General features: G+C 37.1%; 1 protein-coding gene across 1 annotated transcript; it reads right to left on the minus strand.

The window, feature by feature from the left end:
- Positions 1-8,745: 8,745 nt before the first annotated feature.
- LOC146363367 (uncharacterized) lies at positions 8,746-11,518 on the minus strand. The gene is made up of 7 exons (XM_084920013.1): positions 11,432-11,518; positions 11,159-11,239; positions 10,495-10,608; positions 10,200-10,244; positions 9,353-9,504; positions 9,121-9,242; positions 8,746-9,030 (listed from the first exon to the last, which is right to left on the minus strand). The coding sequence occupies exons 1-7, from the start codon at positions 11,514-11,516 to the stop codon at positions 8,844-8,846; spliced, it is 786 nt and encodes a 261-aa protein (XP_084776139.1). The 5' UTR covers positions 11,517-11,518; the 3' UTR covers positions 8,746-8,843.
- Positions 11,519-21,304: the final 9,786 nt, after the last annotated feature.

Below are 21,304 nucleotides of genomic sequence, written 5' to 3' on the forward strand. Positions count from 1 at the left end.
AAAATACTTTATTTTTTAAAAACTGTGTGCCAAATACTTGGCCCTGTGTGAAAAATTCAGCCTTTGTCTCGTCAGTTCATTTTGTCCAGTCTCTTATTGTCAACTTGTGAACTCTGACTTTAACTGAGACCAGACAGGCCAGGATTTCTTTAGATGTTGTTCTGGCTTCTTTTGTGAGCTCCTGCATGAGTCGTTAATGTCTTCTTGGAGTAATTTTGGTAAGTTGGCCCCTAATAGAAAGATTCCCCACTGCTTTCTTCATTTGTGTATGATGACTCTCACTTTGGTTCACTGGAGTCCCAAAGCCTAAGAAATGGCTTTGTAACCATTTCCAGACTGATAGATGTCAATGACTGATTCAACAGGTCTGAGAGCAATCAGTAACCACATTATTTTCAAATATTGAAAACACATTGACAAGAAGTCAACAGACTGGAGGTGTTTATTTCCATCAAGCACAATCGTTTTTTCTGGATCAGTGTCATTCAAACTTTTCCAGGAAATAGTTTTTGCAAAAGCTTAAAAAAATAGAAAAAACAAAATAAATGGTTGGAAACTGTTTCACAGAAAGCACGAGAACAGCGGGTCATAATAATAATGTAAATGAAGACAAAAGATATAAGACACAAAATATTATTCAAGTATATATCTGGCATGTAACTGGTGACCTGTTGAGGGCCCTCCCCCTCCGTCTACCCCCACCAAAATTTAATTGATTAAGCAGGTAAAGCAATTAGAAGGATAGGTTTTCCATGTTATATTATTCAACACTTCTCTTTAAGTTTGTCCTTGTAGTTTCTTTTAAGAGTTTGTGACATCAGAGTTGAAAAGTGTCATTTCACTATCTTTACCCTGTACTTAGATTGTTTTGTACGCTGAACTTGATGTAAACCGAATACAAACTGTCCAGTTAAGTTATTTCTTTGAGGTATAGTGCACCATTTATCAAACCAACACTTCAGGCCAGGAGCGCCACCTTTTACCTCCGTCCTGTCACAGACTTCTCCATCAGGATTTTCCTCATACCAGTTGCTGGTATGAGGAACCAGTTGTCTGGTTCTTTGTTGTTCCAGTAAATCACCCTAAGAAATAAAAACAAACAAACAATAATTGCTTCAGTAAAAACTGGTATTTTTAATTCTGGGAATAAAAAACTATTTTAATAACAGTGAAACTTATTTATCAGTGATGAGCTGTTCACCCATAACCATGCACCCTCTTTTGTAGTTAAGTGTTCTTTTCTAAACACTAATATAGACTTAAATCTCACCTCAGCTGGTACAATCAAACTTTTATTATGCACAAGTATTGGTTAGCATTGCTGCCTCACAGCAATTTCAATTCCACCATTAGTACTTTACAGCACTAATGTACAGTACTTTACAATTTCACAGATAGTGACAGAAGTTCATGTTGCAGATAGAGACCATTGTGCATTAATGCATTCATCAGAACAAATGAAAAACCCATAGTGGTAGTATATCACTTTTATCCAGATCAGTAGATGTTTAAAGTGTGGAGACTGATTCATGCTGTTTTTATAATATACTGCAGGGGTGCAGGGGAAGGTAGGACTGAGTCCCCAGGAGGGGCAATTACAAGCCTTGAATGAAAAGGTGTTTTTGTTTTTTTGCATTTTTGTTTTAAATTTCTTGTAATATGTGTCATAATTGAGACAAATGATGCAAAATGGTTATGCCCACCCTGCACTTGGACTCACAGTCACCTACACATAATAACTGCATTAGCAACTTTCTGTCAAAAGAAATGTGCGCAGACACAATGAACAGGTTAAGAATGATTTAGCTATAAGCAGAATCAGTGACACAATCAAAATAACTCAGCACAGCTTAACACCATCAAATCCTTTAATTTCAAAAAGAGCCAGAGAGAGTGAAGCAGCAGCAGGTCTGTCTCCAAATGATGTGACTCAAACTGAGATCATGTAGCAGCAACCAAACGTTCTTCCAAGCGATCCCTCATTCAACTGTAAGCTTATCAACACTAACACCAAATGACATTAAGCTTTATTGTATGTTGGTCCAGTGGTTCTTAACGGGTGTGCCATGAGGTAAGCAAGACATTTTGAGGAAGTAGGTGTTCTTCAGGGAGATGAAACAGCATTTTAAAATGCCACAATGACAGTGGCTGTTAAATAAAAAAAGAAAAATGTAGGGAGTCACATATATTGTCTATAACAATTTGTGTTGCTAGTTTTAATTAAATGTGAGCTGCAAGCCAATACTCTTGCCATGTTTTCATGTCTTGTGTGTGTGTGAATTGTCTTGTGTATTGACTTTCATGTATCTTTCATGTCAGATGTGATTTTGTATTTCATGAGCGTGAAATCGTCTCTTCACAGACTTCCTGTGGCTGCAATAAAGTGCTGAAGTCAGAAGATGGCCAGTGCATTTGTGAGCTGACAGCACATATAAATTCTGTTTCTTTGGTAATTTAAAGCAGATCAGAAATGTTATTGATTTTAAATAAAGTTTATGAATCAAAGTGTTTAAACTCACAGAAGTAGAACGTCAAAAAGACAGCAGTTGCCAGGAGAACACAGACAACCACCACCGCCCCTATTTTTGTGGTGACCATTGACCCTCTGTTTACTTGTTCATGTTGAGGTTCAAAAACTTCGTCTGTTGAATATTTAGAGGAGACAAAAGGTGGAATAATTAAATAACACAAAATGTGTATCTGTGTACAGGTAAAAGGACACTGTAATATTTATTAGTAATGATCCAGTATTTATGAGTTATAGCAGTTACAGGTTGCAGGACCACAGCTGCAAAGACCAGCAGGAAACACTGACATGCTAAATAAGGGATAACCACATGTTGAATACATCACAAGCCCCAATTGTTCCTCTTTTTATCATTTTCTAAGCTACTTTAAACTTATAATTAAATGTCTGTCTTGGCATTTTCCCCTATCAATAAAGCTTAACAAAGTCTGAATGCTTATATTTTGCAAATGTGCAGAGTAAATATCATCATCTAGACTTGCAGCATCATCTATAGACTTGCAGCATGATGATAGATTTTAAGATATGTGCAGATGATCCTGTTTTTATTCCAGAATAAACATATTATGTTCAAATAGCTTTTATACAGAACAAAAGAAAAGTCGTCTTTACCTTCCCCCACATTGCCACTGTCTGAATGGCTCATCGTTTCAGGCTTAAAGATCCTGAGTTCAGCGTTTGTCCAGCTGTCTCTGAATAATAAAAGTACTTTAATAAAGATTTATGTTTTACTGAAGCTTTTGACAAAAACAGAAAAACACAAGTACTTGGCGATATTTCTCCTGAAGCTATGTTTGCTCTTCTCTTTAGGCTGTTCAAAAGAAACACTGTACCTCATTTTCATGTTTCACAACTTTTTCATGAATCATGATAACAGGGAGGAGACTTTCACCATAGTCTACTTCCTCATATTTGAATAACACTTTTCACAAAATCCATTTTTATACATTTCATGGAAACTACCACAAGGACCACAGCCCTGCAGGCGCTGCAATCTTCTCCAGAGTTTGACTGCAGGACTCACAACCTTCATCTCTTTTCCCCTTCCTCACACAGTCTTTCCAGTTGTTCAGCACCAAGAGCTCAGACAAAAAACTGACATCACCAGGAATTAGGCATAGAGAGCTACTAAATGCAAAATATAACCTCACAGTGGATAAGGAACAAAAAGAAAAAGTAACCTTCAAAATAAAACAGGAAAAACTCAGAAGACAAAAACCATATAATCATTTTCCAGAGAGGACTCTCTTTTAACTTGTGGATTTTACATTTTAATTAACTATACATGCATGCATGGTTGATAACCCACTATCTTCTTCAGGTCATCTTCTACCTTTACTGGTCTTGTGGTCTCAGCGAAAGCTCAAGAGAGACAGAGTATTCTGAACTCTTGTCTTTCCTCTTTCACTACCAGCTGTCAATCTCACTCACACTGCATCCTGTAGTCATGAAGTCATGTTACGTCCCTCTGCAGCCTCTAATCTGCTCAGTGTGTTCAGCTGGTGCTAATTGGCCACACCTAGTCAGGTGTGGATAAAAGCATACCTGAGGCAAGCTTCCCAGGGAGCTCACTTGTCTTTGCGCCAACCTGCTATTCCATTTTAAGATAAAACCGCTTCTCACCCATACTCTGGTATTCATCTCCTTTTTTATGTTGCGGCTTTTGAGCCGGGTCGTAACATAAGTGGAGGCTCGTCCGGGATATTTGGACATTTTAGTGGAGATTGAATATCAGTTTTTTGTATTGCTTTTAAGTGGGTGAGTGAAGGTGTTCACTGTGATTGAGTAACGTCCCTTTAGTCAGTGTGTTTCAGCTGGGTGGCTGTGCTGCCCTTCCAGCGAAGCACTCGTTTGTTGTTTTGCTTTGTTGTTTTAATTTGTTGTGTTTGGTGGCTATCCTGGGTGGGGGTACGCTTCAGAGTTTGGTAGGAGACTATATCTCTGGTCTGCTGCCTGCTCTCGAGTTCGCGTTTAAAGTTGCCTCGAGCCTGGTACACCACTGAAGACTAGGGTAGGTAAAGTTAGGGTTTTGTTGTTTTTAGTGTTTTAGGCTGGGAGTTGCACATAGTAAATCAGTGGCACCAAAATTGGTAGGAGGTTTGAGACCATTCATGATTATGGTCTTGTGGCTGAGATATCCACACCAAACTCACTTATAAATGTCTATATTGACCTTGCTTTGTGCACTGGCAGCAGTCATGTTGGAACAGGAAGGGCCAGCCACAAACTCTTCCCACAAAGAGCATTAAATTGTACAAAATATCTTGGTATGCTGAAGCGTTAAGAGTTCCTTTCACTAGAACTAAGGGCCCTGGCCCAGCTCCTGAAAAAACAATCCCATTAATGTACAAACTGTAGCTGCTGCCTCTGTCCTCTAGATGGAGCTTTAATAACTGAATCAAGACCATCTGCTGGATTAAAATAGGAGGCTTGAGGCAGAGATAAGGTGCAGACTAACCAGGCTTTTATTCACTAAGATTAACAGAAAGCAAAACATAAGAAAAACAAAAACAATACAGCACAGAGATGTAGCAGGACAGTTATCCAAAGTGTAAGTCAACATCTGAGTGTCTCAAAAATAAAATACCATGTAAGTTGCTTTGGCACTTTGCTAATGTGGCTGAATTAAAAGAACTCTGCAGAGAAGAATAGATCAAAGTTCCTCCAGTGATGATAAAATATAATTTGAATACACGATAAGGGGTAATCTGATTACTTGTGTAATCTGATTTGCCTACTTCCCGCCACTGTTAGGCTCTACTCTGCTATGCAGCTCCATTTGAATAGTTTATTGCTCAAACTCAGTACTTCAATAAATCATGTTCAATTCCTTAAAATGGTCTCTCTTTATTGGAATGTCTCCTGTTCTCATTTTGTCATTTTTTTGTGTTATTATAAATGTGGATTGGGTAATGGTAACTGTGTAGGAAATTGCACTGTTGCATGATGCATGCAACCAGAATAAAGTAGTTTGTAAAAATGACCCCGGAGTGTGCAATGGCAAGTTTGGTGTAAACCGCAGAAATGGTCAGGTCCATCTATAAGGGCACGGAGTGTTTCATGTATGTAAATAAGTCATCCTCTTTATTTCATTACCGTGTTCAGATTGTTAAAATATTATTTTCTGTAACTGTCACAAAATAATGGGTGCCCCAGTCTCCAGTTAAATGTAGTACTGGAAGAATGGTTATTCCTCCGTTCTACCACAAGAGGGAGTATGCCCTGAAATAAGCAGTCTACAAGGGCTAGACAAAGTGGGCCACTCATTGTAAAGTAGTGGGCCTAGCAAAAGTTAAGAGACTGGTTACAAAACGTGTAATACAGTATTATGTATGGTAATCCTCATTATGTTTGTAATCATTTTTTAATCTTGATTTCATTTATTCCACTGTAAGATGTATTTGTTAAGTTTGAAACATTTCAGTCCTGTGACGATGGACTGTGTCCGTATATTTGCAGATTGTACACCAAAGGCTGACGCATTAAGCCACAAAGGTTTTATTTAAGTGTGCAACACTTCTCCTCCCCTTCTATGGTAGACAGCTGAGGGGTGCAGACTAATAACTGGCTGTTAGTGGTGGAAAACTTAGATAAGGCAGATATTTGGCAGATATTTGACCATAATACACAGTGGCCAGTTTTGTGAAAAACCAACACAGCATATCAGCACAAAGACCTCATACCAGCTGTCATTCCAGTAGTGGATGGTTAGTGATTTGAACTTGTTTTCCAGCCATAGGACCTCGGCACCTTGCAGTCATTGTTTAAACCATGAACTTCTCTGTACACCAAAGTATTCAAGAGTCAAATGTAACGCAGAGAGAACAATGATCCCAGGCACAGCAGCAAATCTGCAAAACAATTCTGAAAAGGAAAATAGTCAACATGTTGCAATGGCCCAGCCAAACTCCACACTTCAGCTTGTGGTACTGTGGTGTGAGATTAGTGAGCGGAGTGAGACTGATCGTCATACTGCTGCTTCTACTACTGCTAATATACTACTAATAATGAGGTTATTGCTTCTAAAGGTGATAATCTTTGCTGCTAATCTGCTAATCTGGAACAGTATAGTTTGACATATTCAAGTCATCAGGACTTTTTTACTTCCAGTGTTGTTTTGTTATTTTCTGAATGAGTGTGAATCCCAGGCCCACATCACAGGTGTAGGTGTAAACAAAGGGAAGGTCTAATTGTAGGTGTCCTAGAATGGGTGAAAAGAGCAGATCAGTCTGGAGATCTTCAAAAGTAATCTTACACTCTGATGTTAGCTTAAATTTGGCCGCATGTTTATGTTTTAGTGGATTCAGCAGTTTGGAAAGTTGGGAGAAATTTGTGACAAGCTAGTGGCACAGGCAGTGTGGTAAATTTTGCCAAAATAAAGTAATTGAAATTTACTCAGTAGATATTCATCATGATAAAAGAGGATCTTTGTAAACCAGTTCGACCAGGAACTCGGACATTACATACAAATGGAAGATACTTCCAGGGATGAACAGCTGGGCTGATGTTTGGTGAAGATGTTTGGGATCGAACCGAAAAAAAGACAGAATTAATAAATGTCAATTGCTGAGAAGCTGCCACGACCACTTGGGACAGCTTGACCTAATAGCACGGCGTTTCTTTTTGTTAATGTTAATTATGATAATGTAAGAATACAAACCTGTAAGTAATGTTTTATATTGCAGTCATTTCTCTCATCTTAGAAATAATAGCACTTTCCTCCATGTTGCTTCCACCTTTTTTTTAAAGTTGATAACATTTTTGAGACACAAATTTAATTTAGTTTATTTTGAACTCAAAGATGAAATTCATGTCAATGTCGGTTTCCCTAATACTTAATCAATGAAAGTTAATTTGAGGCTTTACAGAGAAAAGATAAGTGAAGCTTTGCATCCCTCATCTAAAAGATACAACTGCAGTTAGCTATAAGTTATCAGGAATTTGACTTTCAAAATTTTAAATGCTGACATTTTTTGCTACTTGATACATGAATAGTATAAGTGCCAAGTTTTACATTGATAGTAAACATTTATCTGCTCTGGGTTTCATGGTCTGGAAACATTTACCACAAATGTGTAATGGAAACATTTTGTTATCTGATCATGTGACGTGAGAAAAAGTCAGTCCCTTCACTGCTGCTTTTAGTTTAGATAAAACTTTATTAATCTCTCGGGTGGGTTACTCCAGGAAATTCAGTTCAGTTCACTTTTCGCCTCATTATTAACACTTGACTGATTCTATTCTTTCTTTAAATTTCACCAAGTATTCTTAAAACACTGAAGGTGGCCTCAAGTTTGCTGGTACTTAAATAAAACTTCCTAGTCTCACTGACAAAAAAATAAAATAAAATAGTACAGAAAGCAAATTCATAGAATCAGTGGCTAATCCTCGTACATGTCTTAGGATTGTGGAGGAAGAGAAAATGCAAATTTCACAGTGAAAGGCCCAGGAAGGTTTGAGCCCAGAATGTTGTTGATGTGAGGCAACAGTGCTAAACACTGCACCACCATGCCAACTAAGTTTCATGCAGGTAAAATATTTTACTCCAGGATACATGTTTTTCTTCTATTCTGGGAAGTTTTGTTCAGACTGGTGGTTGTTTGATGATCAACCCTCACGTCTCACTGAAGCTCTGTTTTTCTTCACCTTCGTATTGATGAATTTAAAGGACTGAGAGTTCCTCGTGCTTAAATAGTTAAATTTTCCTTAAATTCAGATCAATGAAACATTTGTATTCTGTCATTTTAGGATATAGATAAGTTGTTGGTCAATAAGCTGATATCTTTTAGACATCTGGTATATTTAGCTTAGATTTAGAGCAGGGATCGTTTACTGAGAAAAGTATGACAGTGTTCACTGAAACCACACAGTAAATCATCTTCATATGCACTGTTCTTGTGTGGAAACGTGTGAGAGTAACATCAACAAGATGAAAGTATTTATTACTCAAAAATACAGTACAACTAATATATCTTATATGAGTTAGTTATATTATATTTATAAAACATAAAGCTTGGATAAATGGTAACCAAACTCTTCCATTAAACTGAAGTTTTTGTATTTTTTTATAAATTTCTTAACAAAAAAATGAGGCAAATTTTTCATTTCCACAGCAGCAACGCCACCGTACACCACAACAATACTGTTAATAAAAACAAATCACCAAAATATGTTTTTCAGATTTATTCAAGTATATTTTATTTTTTACTAAAAGCAAATCTAGAAGGGATATACAGTTTAGATATTAACTTTGTAAACAAATCGCAACTCCAACGTCTGTATTTTTACTGACACTCTTTTATAGACTGACTGAACTTTAGACAGTTGCACATTTACAATGTTCAGTTACTGTTTGTTTCTCACAAATACTTCTTTGACGCATTTTGCAGGACAAAAGCTTAGTTCCACCTTTTGCCTCCAGCCTTAAACAGCTTTGCTCATCAGGATTTGCCCCTTTTGTCCCATTCTTTAAGTCTTGATCTTTGTTTTTCCAAAAGGTCAAACTAAGAAACAAAACAAAACAGAAGATGTTCAGTAAAAAATGGTGACTTTCATTCTGGAAATGAATACAAATATTTTCACAATAATTGAACCTTGTGTTCAGCGGTGATCCGTCCCTCCAAACCCATGTGTTGTTTTTAGCTAAGTGTATCAGTTCGATCCAGAACTTATCATCAGAGTTATTGGTTCCTTTTAGTTTACTCTCCAGGAAATCCTGAAAGAATTTGTATTCAAATTATTCTGAGATGTTTCTGTTATGAGATGATGAAACAGCAGGATGTGATAAAATACATGAGAACATGAATCTGCAGCAGTGTTTTATACCTGCTCCTCCTTGCTGTTTATCTTAACCAGATCTCCTTTTTTAGCTCCACATTCATCTCTGCTCTCGTTCCGGGAGGTTTTAGCGATGGAGAAATAATAGCACTTTCCTTTATGTTGCTTCCAGCCATCTTCACATTTACAACCCGTCTGATCTTTGAAGAGATTACAACAACAACTTCAGACAGGTGGAGAAAGTCATTGTTCATGTTTTCTCCTCTTTCTGTCACTCCAACAGTCAATGTTTCTTTAAGCATCATCAGAGGATAAAAGTAATAAAACAAATATAAAAATATAAATATAAAAAATATAAAAAATACTTGAAAATTTAGTTTTTGCATCAGGACATTGTGAACATGTAGGCTGCACCGTGCTCCGTGGTTTTGGTTCTATTTTGGGAAAAAAAGGGATTGGACTGTCATCCGTCTGATTTAAACTCGTCTTCGTGTGGTTTGGGAGCAGCAGGAGGCTTCTTCTGTCCTCCGTTTATATTCTAACTTCCTCTTTCTGTCAGTCCATCAATGTTTATTTAATCATCATCAGAGAGTACAAATATGTCAAAGACAAAATTCAAAACTTACTTTTCATTTCAGGAGACTGTGGACATGTACACTATACTGTATTGTATAGCATCTTAGCACAATTTTTTTTAAATGAATCTCTTGTTCATCAAGAATGTCTCTGTTTTTCAAATACTGAACAGAAATAAACAAGTCTTATACTACAGCTAAAACAGGGTTTGAATATTCATGTAATATCAGCTGTTGTGAACGTTGTAAATGAGAGTTTAGATGTCTGAAAAAATCCACCTTCGATCCAGCATTGCAGCTTTGGAGTTTCACATGCTTACCTTTCTGCTTGTTTCTTCCCTCTCTGTGATGTCCTTGCTTGAATGCTGATTTAAAAAAGTGTAAGACAAAAAACAAAGAAATCAGTCAACAGCAAACTAAAAGACATGTAGATTTTTGAATTCCTTAAATTAAAAAAAGTATTTTATGACATGAGCCCTAAAAAGTTAAAACAAGTAAACACATCCACTTGAGAAATGTTAAACAGAAAGATTATTACTTTGCCCTCATTTTATTTTTTTTTAGAACACTATCCTTGTAAATATTATGAAAGAAAATTAAAATTGTAGCGCTCACAGGTAATACACAGAGCAATGACAGCAGCAGCCAGGAGAGCGATGATAACCAGCAGGACCGCTCTCTCTGAGAGCAGCTTCGAATTTCTGCTCAGCTCTGCTTGTTGAGGAAGCTCTGAAGAGTTAGCAAAGACAGAGGTGTCACAGATGTGAGAGATAAACGTATACAGACTGCTGTCACAACAACGTGAGTTTAGAATATACAAGGTGTGATCAAGAATTTCTGACTCAGAAGAGTCACAAATAAGATGCTTCTTACAGCTGGCAGGTACCAGCTCATGGGGCAGTTTAGAAAATAGAACACAATAACCCAAGTAATTTTATGTAGCTGATATTAGATATAAAGACTGTAGTCCTTCATGGGGACTTTCATTAGAGCTGCAGTTTAGTGGTTCTCTAAGTACCACCCAGGAAGACATGAAATAACTTTAGCTGAGAACTCCTCAACCAAACAAACTCAAACACAACGCTTCACTTCCTGTGGTTTCCAGCATTACTTCTACTTAAACATCAGATTAAGAGTTATCGAGAAATGTTAAGAACATGTTTTTATTTTTAAGTAAAAAATACAAATAGATTTATCTGATGGCTGTTTGCTTCCTGATCGATACTGAGTGCTGTTCAAAGTTCATCCTCCTGTTAAATAAAACCTCGTCTCTACCTACCAGGCACATCTGTCGTGGAAGGCTGAGTCCTTGAAATATTGACTTGAGAGAAAGTGGGATTAGCCTCTGGAGAAGCTCTTTCTACAACACAAAACATGAAACCAGACTCTTAGTTAGTTAGAAATTCTTGTCTGTTGATAAATTTTAAAAATTCCCTACAATGTTGTACTTAAAAAACAAAATAAAACAAGAAAACCACAAGAAACTGCTATTTTGAGTTTTTTTTTCTGAGAAATCTTATTACTTATTAGAAAGATGAATATACAGACTCACCATTGGTCTCCCTCTTCGCTTTTATAAACCTCACATTAGAGTAAAGCACTTCTTCTTCAGGCATTTTAATGCTTTGTGCTACCATCAGTGAGACTGAAAGAGAAGTTACACAACACGCAGACAACATGAAAAACAACTTCCTGTAAAACGGAAGAAAGGGGAGGGCTTTATAAACAACAACTCCACAATATCTGACTTTTTTAATCTCATGTCATTTTCAAAAGAAATGTTTCACATCCATTTTTGGTGTGGATAAAATAAATAAATAATAAATATATAAAAAAGAAGAGGTCACTGAGATGACCAGACAGAATAACTGTTCGTAAGCACAAAGAAGTTGTAAAATATCTTATATAGATAGTTGCAAATATCTATTTTTTTTTTAGCAGCATAGTGCTTTTTTCCAATTACTTTTTTAAAAGTCAGGTCAAGGCTCCAAAAGCCCAAAGGCGATATAAGGGTGGCGGCTCACAACAGTTTTTGTTTGCTACATGGATCATTTTAGTTCAGCTGGGTGTCTTTCCTTTTGTTATATTTATTTAAGAGTTCAAAATGTGTTCATTACATAAATAAAATGTAATTTTCTCTGTAGCACTTCATGGATTTCATAAGCAACACACCTTAGTTGCTCTGTGGATTCTTTTAAAAAGCAGTTAAAAACTTTTCTGTTCAAACAAATCTTTTGTTGATCTACGTATTTTATATTCTTTACATTATGCACATTTGATCTTTTACGTTGTGTATAATGTCTATTGATTGTATTGTTTATTTTAATATTTGTGTACAGCGCTTTGTGACTGCCTGTCTGTGAAAAGCGCTTAATAAATAAACTTTACTTACTTACTTTAGTTGTTCACACAAAGCATAAAGATAAAAAAAAACCAATATATACAGTGTTATCTTCATTCTAGATTTCAAAAAGTATTTGCGGCTCCCAGTGTTTTCTTTTGCGTGGAAACCGGGTCCAAGTGGCTCTTTGGGTACTGTGTTGTCTTCAGCTGAGTATATCAGTCCGATCCAGAACATATCATCATTCATGATTTCTTTCAGCTTACTCTCCAGGAATTTCTGAAGGAATTTGTATTAAAATTATTCTGAGGTGTTTCTGTTATGTGATAATGAAACAGAAAAATGTTATCAAATATGTGAGAACATGAACATGCAGCAGTGTTTTATACCTGCTCCTTCATGCTGTCTATCTTAACCAGATACCCTTTTTTTTAGCTCTACATTCATCTCTACTCTCGTTCCAGGAGGTTTTACTGATGGAAGCATAATAGCACTTTCTTCCATGTTTCTTCCAGCCATCTTCACATTTATAGGATTGCTTATCTTTGAGGAGATTACAACAAAGACTTCAGTCAGGTGGAAGAAATCACTGTAAATATGTGTGTGCTTTGAAGGCAGCAGGGGGCTCCCTCTGTCCAGCAGTTACATTCCAACTTAACGTTTCAGCGTTTCTTTAATCATCATCATCATCATCATAGGGTTTAAAAGTGTCAAACACAATCACACCTTTCTTAATTTTACTTCAAGAGGATCCCAGAACACATTTTAAAAAAATTTTTATAAAATCATTTGTCAAGGGTTGGTTATTACCGTAGCATCGGTTTTGTGTGCTCAGTTTGAATTATAAAGGTCATAAATATTTGAAGCTTTAAAAAGTGTACTGGCCTTAGATACTCACCTCTGAACCTTTTGTTTTGACTTCCAGGTTTTTGATAGTCTGGACTGATGTTAAAAAAAAGAAAAAGTAGAAAACAATGAAAACTATTTCTTTATTTCATTTTTATCACCTACTTATTTATTTTGAAAAATACAAACACATACTCACTGGTAACACCAAGACCAATAACAGCAGCTGCCAGGAGAACACAGAGAACCAGCAGGGCTACTCTCTCTGAGGTGATCTTTGACCCTTTAGAAGACACTGCTTGTTGAGAATTCTCTAAAGAGGTGAAAGAAGCCGAGATGAAAGATATCTGTAAAAATGTGGGGAGTTTTTGAATGCAACATCCTGTTTACAGATTTTAGTTGTGTTTGGTTTAATTAAATTGCTGTGTTTAAACTAAACATGTTCACCTAAAAACAAATCTGATGAAATCAAGATAAAAAATCAGTTTATCAGTTATGGAAGTTACTTAGATATAAGGGTTTACAGCAATGGTCCGAGTGCCTCAAGACAGCAGTCTTGGACCATTCCTGTACACCGTTTTTAGAACTGTTGAGCTACTGATTTACTTGGAATCCCTGGATGTGTTGCTGGATGGTGTCTCATCTGGGTTCCACATTGCTGATCTGATCTATCAGATTTATGGTCATTCATAGATCATATGGAGCTTCATGGTTTAGTGGTTTACATATTTGCCTAGCATGCGAAAGATCTATTGTTCAGGGCAGAGAAGATAAGATAAGATAACCTTTATTAGTCCCACACGTGGGAAATTTGTTTTGTCACAGCAGAAAGTGGACAGTGCAAAGTTATATAGCAAAAATTTGAATACAATAAGAAGAATATACTGTACACAACTGTACAGAATAGAATAGAATAAAATAAAATACTATATACAGTAGAATAAAATATACAATAGGATAAAAATAGAGTATAAATGCTATATACAACTGAGTAAAAATACTCCGTGGGTGCCGCAGCCTGCCACTGAAGAAGCTGCTCAGCTCAAACATACAGTGTGCTGGGAGCATCTATCACCTCTGGCAGAACCTTAACAGCACTCTCAGGGAGGCTGAAGTTACCAGAGATGGGCAGTAAAATGCTAAAAGTAACGCATTACTGTAATCCATTTAAATTTTCAAGTAAAGTAAGGGATTACTATTGCAAAAAAAGTAATTAGATTGGTGTTACTTTACCGTAAGCATGCTGAATCTTTGATTTTATTTATTTTTTGCTGTGTTTTACTTGCATCTATTTGAAAGTGCGAGCGTAAACACAAAAGATTATTTTATTTTTGTGGTGGGGCGGGGTCTGCGGTGCCGTGCAGGGAGGGCGGACGCACCTGCACGGCATCCTTAATTACGCCCGCCTAGTTAAAACACGGGGACTCAGGGGTTGGGGGTGTTGTGGTGTGACAAATACTGAATAAAATGGCTCAAACGTATGATCCCTGGACCCGCCGTGTCTCATTCACATCACAATTTTATATGCTGGAATATGCAGAAATTTGGTTTAAATGTTAAACAAATTTCTTCAAGTCAAAGACTGTTGTACATAATTTAATGTTTGCTTGATGTAATGTATATAAAGTTAAAAGATTAAAACTAATAAACTTTTCATTTTATTCAATTTTAAATGATTGCTTATGCATAAAAAATAGATCCGGGCTGAAAGGTTTATTTCTTTATTACGTATTCAGGTTGTTTATCATGTTTTCATAACTAAGTAACTGAACAGCTCCTTCAGTGGCAGGCTGCAGCACCCATCAGAGATTCCCCAGGTCTTTCCTTCCTACTGCTGTCAGACTCCACAACAAAGACTTCACAGCTGAGCAAACACACACATCCACACATGTGCAATAACACTCAGTGTAATTTTTTTTCTGTCAACGTAGTATTTTATTCTGTTGTACATAGTTTTTTATTCTATTGCATATGGTATCTTATTCTTATTATCTTATCCCACTCCACTGGTTTTGCTCTGTCACGTGTTCTCACCAGCCCATCATGTTCTCTGTATTTTTTTCTTAGTTATGTCCATGTTAGTTATGTCCCATCTCCTGTTTCTATTTCCCTGATGTTATGTCAAGCCAGTGTGTCTTAGGTCTGTGCCTCTCTGCTTCCTGTTTTATTTTGATAGTCTTGTGTTCCATGTTTAATGTGTTTAGTTTGAAGTAGTTAGTTTTCCCAGTTTAGTTCTAGTTAATTTCCGCTTAAGTTTCTTTTCTGCTTTTGATGTGTCACGCAACTATAAAGGTGACCTAAGAACTGCTCACAAATATGATTTCAGCATAACACTGTACTTCCTTTCATTGCCAACACTTCCCACACATACTTCTGTGACTCCTGAATTAACATGAAGTGACAACCCTTCAGAGGTACATCTTAAAAAAAACATAATTTTCAGTAAAAAAATGCCACTGCCTACAAAATGCTTCTTGATACATTGTTTTTTTCCCCCAACACCACAGAAAAGTGTGGAAAAAAAGGATGTGTATAAAAAGCACTACAAATAGTTTCCAAATCCAGACCAATCTTGTGATTTGCCTCATGACTGACACTGACTGGTGGAGTTTTTGCCTGCTTTTCCTTTTACCTACCAGGCTCTGTTGTGGATGGCTGAGTCTTTGAAATCTTGACTTCTGAGTAAGTGTCAGCTGAAACATGTAAGACAAAACATTAAACATTAAATGTCTCCTCACTGCTAATAATCCATTCAAATCACACTCAAACATCATTAAACAGAAATTACTCTGTTGAGATTTTTCTTCAAAATCATTTATACCACTCATAGATAAATAGACTGACCGATGGACTCCCTCCTCACTTTAAACTTTACAGCAGAGTACAGTACTTCAGCTTCAGGCATGGTTACCGTCAGTGAGTCTGAAAGAGATGTTTCACAAGATGCAGAAAACATGAAAACAAACTTTTGTTAAACAGAAGAATGGGAAGGACTTTATAGGCCACTGTGTCATGGCTGTGGTGGCCTCTAGAGCTGCTGGCCCTCTTGTTTTCTCTTTTCTACTTGCACTATAACATAGCTGTAAGAAAAACCGAGCAATGATTATTTGTGGCAAAGAAGTTAATTACATTCACATCACCCTTTTAAACTGTAAATACAATTTTTTTTTATGGATTAAATACACTTACTGGTAGGGCTGCCAGCTGTCCTGTTTTAGCCGGGACATCCCATGTAATGAGCAAAACTGGTTCGTCCTTTATTCTACCTTAAATGTCATGTATATTAACCTTTACCTGCAATGTCACATACAGTGCATATTTACACTATGCCCAGCTGGTTGTGCATTGCACTTCTGACACGCCAGAGAGCCCTTTATTTATCCGTTAAAAATTTTGCAACCCTACTTATTGACCACTTCAATAGGTACACCAGCTGAACTGCTCGTTAATCCAGATATCTAATCAATGAAGCAAATGGCAGCAACTCAATACATTCAGCCTTGAAGACTTGGTCAAGAAGACCTGCTAAAGTTCAAACCAAGACTGTGAATGTAAAAGAAAGGTGATTAAAGTGACTTTGAACCTGGCATGGTTGTTGGTGCCATACAGACTGGTCTTTTCAAAGGTTTACAGAGAATGATCCCAATAAGTGAAAATGTCCAGTGAGCCCTCTGGGTAAAAATACCTTTTTTTAAAGCTACAGGCAAGACGTTAATGGCTAGAATGCAAGTAACTAGTCTTTGCAACCAAGGTAAATGGTAAATGGCCTGTATTTATACAGCGCTTTACTAGTCCCTAAGGACACCAAAGCGCTTTACATATCCAGTCATCCACCCATTCACACACACATTCACACACTGGTGATGGCAAGCTACATTGCCACATAGCCACAGCCACCCTGGGGCGCACTGACAGAGGCGAGGCTGCCGGACACTGGCGCCACCGGGCCCTCTGACCACCACCAGTAGGCAACGGGTGAAGTGTCTTGCCCAAGGACACAACAACCGAGACTGTCCAAGCCGGGGCTCGAACCGGCAACCTTCCAATTACAAGGCGAACTCCCAACTCTTGAGCCACGGCGATCGTGGCTCAAGATATGCAGAAGAGCATCTGTGAATGTCAAAACGTAAACCAGATGGGCTACAACAGGTAACAACGTGAAAGCATAGCTCAGTCCTCTGTTTTTTGTCAGGTATGGCTATGTGGCAGGCAAAGCAGGACCCAAATGCAGGACTCTGAGTCAATGGGGAATAGACTGAGGAAGGCACTTTATTGCTGCAGCTTGAAAGCTAAAAAAACAAAAACTCACACGAGGCGGAAACTTGAACTGAGAGACTAGGAAACAAGAAACTAATGGATAACTCAAGAAAACATCACATGAGAGGACTGCAAGCAGAGGAAGACAGAAGACTTAAATACACACAAGACAACAAAGGTGGTAAACAGGAGGGAACATAGCTGTTTCTTGTTCAATAGCTTCTCTCATTCTCCTGCTCAAATTCATGTTCATGTGCCTCGTGTCATAGTTATCATAGTTGTCATAGTTGAGTCATAGTTCCTCAGTCTCGTCTCAGTTGTCATAGTTATTTAGTTTTCCCAGTTTAAGTTTTCAGTTAGTTCTCGCCCCTGTTTGTCTTTGTTTGAGTTTTGTGTTCATGTTTACCAGCCAAAATAAACAGCTCACTTTTGTTTAAACCCTGTTTCGCCTCCCTTCGTGACTGCAATTGGGTCCACTTTTTCACATCCTCGCACAGTCACCTCCCGCTGACTGTGACAGAACGATGACACTTTTATCAAGGCTAAAAGTGTTGTACTTGTGTGTGGGGGATATTTGAGTTTACTTTACTTGAGTTTTATTGCCCTGTCCATCCCTTTATGACCACAGTGTAACCATCTTTTGATACACAGCTGCTCAAATGATCTCAAACTAGTTTGTTGAACATGACAGTGAGCATCTAAAGGCTCACAATCATCACATCTTTAATCAGAGCTACAGAAACATGTAAGAAAGAAAGCACACCCTCTTTCCATCCTAAGGTTTTACATACCAGGACATAATAATAATAATTAAAAAAAATCTGGTCCTTACCAGGTTGTAAAATTATTTAAATACAAACAACCTAAAGTATGAAAGCTGTGTGTAAAAAAAAAAATCCCCTTAACAAACAAATACATTTGGTGAGGTATCCCTTTAAGTATGGTGATAACACGCTGTGGTTTACTTGAGCACATAAACCCAGAGAACAACAGCAACAGGAAACATAACACTTTGCACTTTGGTTAACATGTCAGACCTTGGTTAGTCATAACTTTAAAAAGCACAGCTCAAGAGCACAAACCAGAAAAAAATAAGACATCTGATCTCACATGGACAAGAGCTGCACTGTATTTGAGCTCCAAGGTGTTTTGCTGCTGTTTGCCACAAGTATCTGCATGACAACCACCATAAGAGCTGGTCACGTTCTCTTAATACTCAGGAAAGGTCCTTCAGTGCTTCATTTATTACCTCCTAACCATCCTTGATGAGAGGAAATGTCCTCTCAAACCACTGATGACAGAAAGATCAACACAACTGATGATTGACTCAGATCACATAAATGTTAATTGATGTGTTTTCCATATAATGCCAGAACCTGCTGATTGTTTTGAATTTACAACAACAGAAAAATCCACAAATGAACTCATGGCCAAAATGCTTCTCTGGTGAAATTTGTTTCATTTGAAATGGTTATCTTGTGTGAAGAACATAGATTTAAAAATGTAAAAAAATAAAATAAAAAGCTCCATAAAGTAAGATTTGGATTTGTGTTAAAATTATCGGAGTGAGTATAAGGTTCATGAAAATTCAGTTTACAAAGTTTTGTCCTTATTTTAAAGTTGCTTTATTGCATTTATTAATCTGTTTTAGCTCAATCCTAATCGAAGGCTCCTTCCTGCCCATAAAGACTAAAACTCACAATGACCTTTTTTATGTACAGATTCAAATTGGGCTTTAATTTCTGTCTACTTTCTGTTTTGTTGCATCTACAACCAAGACCAACTGAGTGTCACCAGTTGACCTAAAAAGTGTGTTTTTGGACTGAAAGGAGAAGCTGGAGTACCCAGAGGAAACACAAAATGTTGTTCTGTGGACAGCACAATGTGTCAACTTAGTCCAACCGAAGCATAAAAACATTTGTTTTGTGACTATTCAAATTTTACTCAAGGTTTGACAACAGTGTAAGAACTGTTTGTAGTGCTTAGATTTGGTACAAAGATACTAGCACTAAATATAATATTTTCCTCTTCCCATCTTCTCAAAATAAATACTCTATGTCATCTTCATGTTTCACACCATCATGTTAGAAAAAAACTTTTCCTGTTAGATTTAAAAATGGAGAAGAGACTTTATCTACAGCCCACTTTATGTTTAATGAAATGTTTTTCTTTCCTTGTATTTTTCTTAATAACAGATAAACCAAATCATTACTTTCTTCAGTTTTAACCTGGAGTTACAGATAATATTTTGATGCATTTTATTTATTTTATCCTTCATTTCCTTTTGATGGAGGCATTAATTTCTGTAAAGGCGGATGTGAATAAGTTGCTAAATGAGCTGTGGTTTTCTTAAATGCAAATGTCCACTGAAACTTGTCAAACCACACAACGACTAAACCTCTCCTACATATCCTGCCTGTATAAAAAGCACACACATGTAAGTTAACTACCAGATGTCTTATAATGAGTACTCAGCTATAACTGAAGCTCCCCTTTTCTTTACCTTTCTGTTGATTTACCTCCACATTAATGCTTTTACTGTCTACGTAGCTCAGTGTTCTTATGTAGTGGATCTCAAAGTGTCTCAGTGTAGAAGAGTGTTGAAAAAGGTGGTAGGTAAGCGGACTCGGCAGACATTTCAGGTTCCCAGAAATGAGCAATTTATTTACAGTTACCTCCATTATACATAAAACTTAACCAAAACTCCCCAAAATGAACAAAAATCACCACACCCATAGACTCAGTAAAACAGCTCACCTGTCCTTCATTATCTGAATCAAGCTTAGACTGATTATATATGGGCCTGTCAATTTACCTTCAGTTAGTCTAGCCAGTACTACTAGCTTGAGCTGAGAGAGCTAAAACTCAACAAATAGCTGAGAATCACATAAAGCTCACTACTCTCCTGATTAACACAAGTTTTCCCCTTCTGTGTGTTTACAGAAGATATAATGCAGATGCAACTGCTGCAATGGTCCCTTAGAATTGGAAAGGATGCATTAAATTTGACAAATTAAAAGTATCTATTTCTCAAATAGATACAAATTTACAATAGTTAAAGGATCATACTTACCAGTTGTCCGTTTAGAGAATATTGAAACAATTTCTCTCAGTTATCTCAAGAACTGTTTTTTTCACAATTCGCCAGTTTTGGGGATTGAATTGCAACAATTTTTCTTGACACGCAAACAAAGAAGCTCTGGAGAAGTTTTTTTTTTTTTAGGTTTGATTTCATTGCTACATAGTCCAAAAATAGAAATCAAGAGTCAAAACTCTGTTTTTTTTTTTCATCTGTTGATTCATTTTAGATGAAAAGAATCAGCTTTCTGGGATTTCCTTTTCTGAATGATTGAGTATGCATCAAGACATCTTAAATTGATTCAGTGGCTGAAATTCTGTAGTACAATAGCGGTTTCCTGTGAGGTAAATGGTGACCAATTTGAAAATTAAAATGGCTAATGGGATTTTTAAAATTAATGCCTCCAGAGGGACAAACATACAATGTTTGGTGCTTTTACTCAGAGCATTCAAAATGTTTTCAGTTATCAATAATACTGCTCAGTACTGCTCAGGAAAGAGCATCACTCCAGAGGGTCATCAACACAGCACGGATCCTCCGTGCTGTGTTGATGACCCTCTGGCTGTACTGCTCTTCTCTCCCTAGAGGAGCTGTACAGGTCCTGCTGCCACAGAAAAGCCTGCAGCATCCTGAAAGACACATCCCACCCCACATATCAACTGTTCCAGCTGTTACCCTCAGGAAGGCAGTACAGGATCATTAAAGCCAAAACAAAAAGACTAAGAAACAGCACATACGCCAGGGCTGTTGCATTAATAAGTACACTTGGGGGATAAATCACTGCAAAAACACAACCTTCAACTGTGCAATATTCTTCTTCTTCTTCTTTTAACTGTGTGATATTTCTAAAGAACTGTGCAATATTCTAAGGACTAAATCACTGTGCAAAACCGTATTCTTAC

Source organism: Perissodus microlepis, chromosome 22, assembly GCF_051167445.1.
Source record: "Perissodus microlepis isolate ML-2025 ecotype Zambia chromosome 22, ASM5116744v1, whole genome shotgun sequence".
NCBI classification, from domain to species: Eukaryota; Metazoa; Chordata; class Actinopteri; order Cichliformes; family Cichlidae; genus Perissodus; species Perissodus microlepis.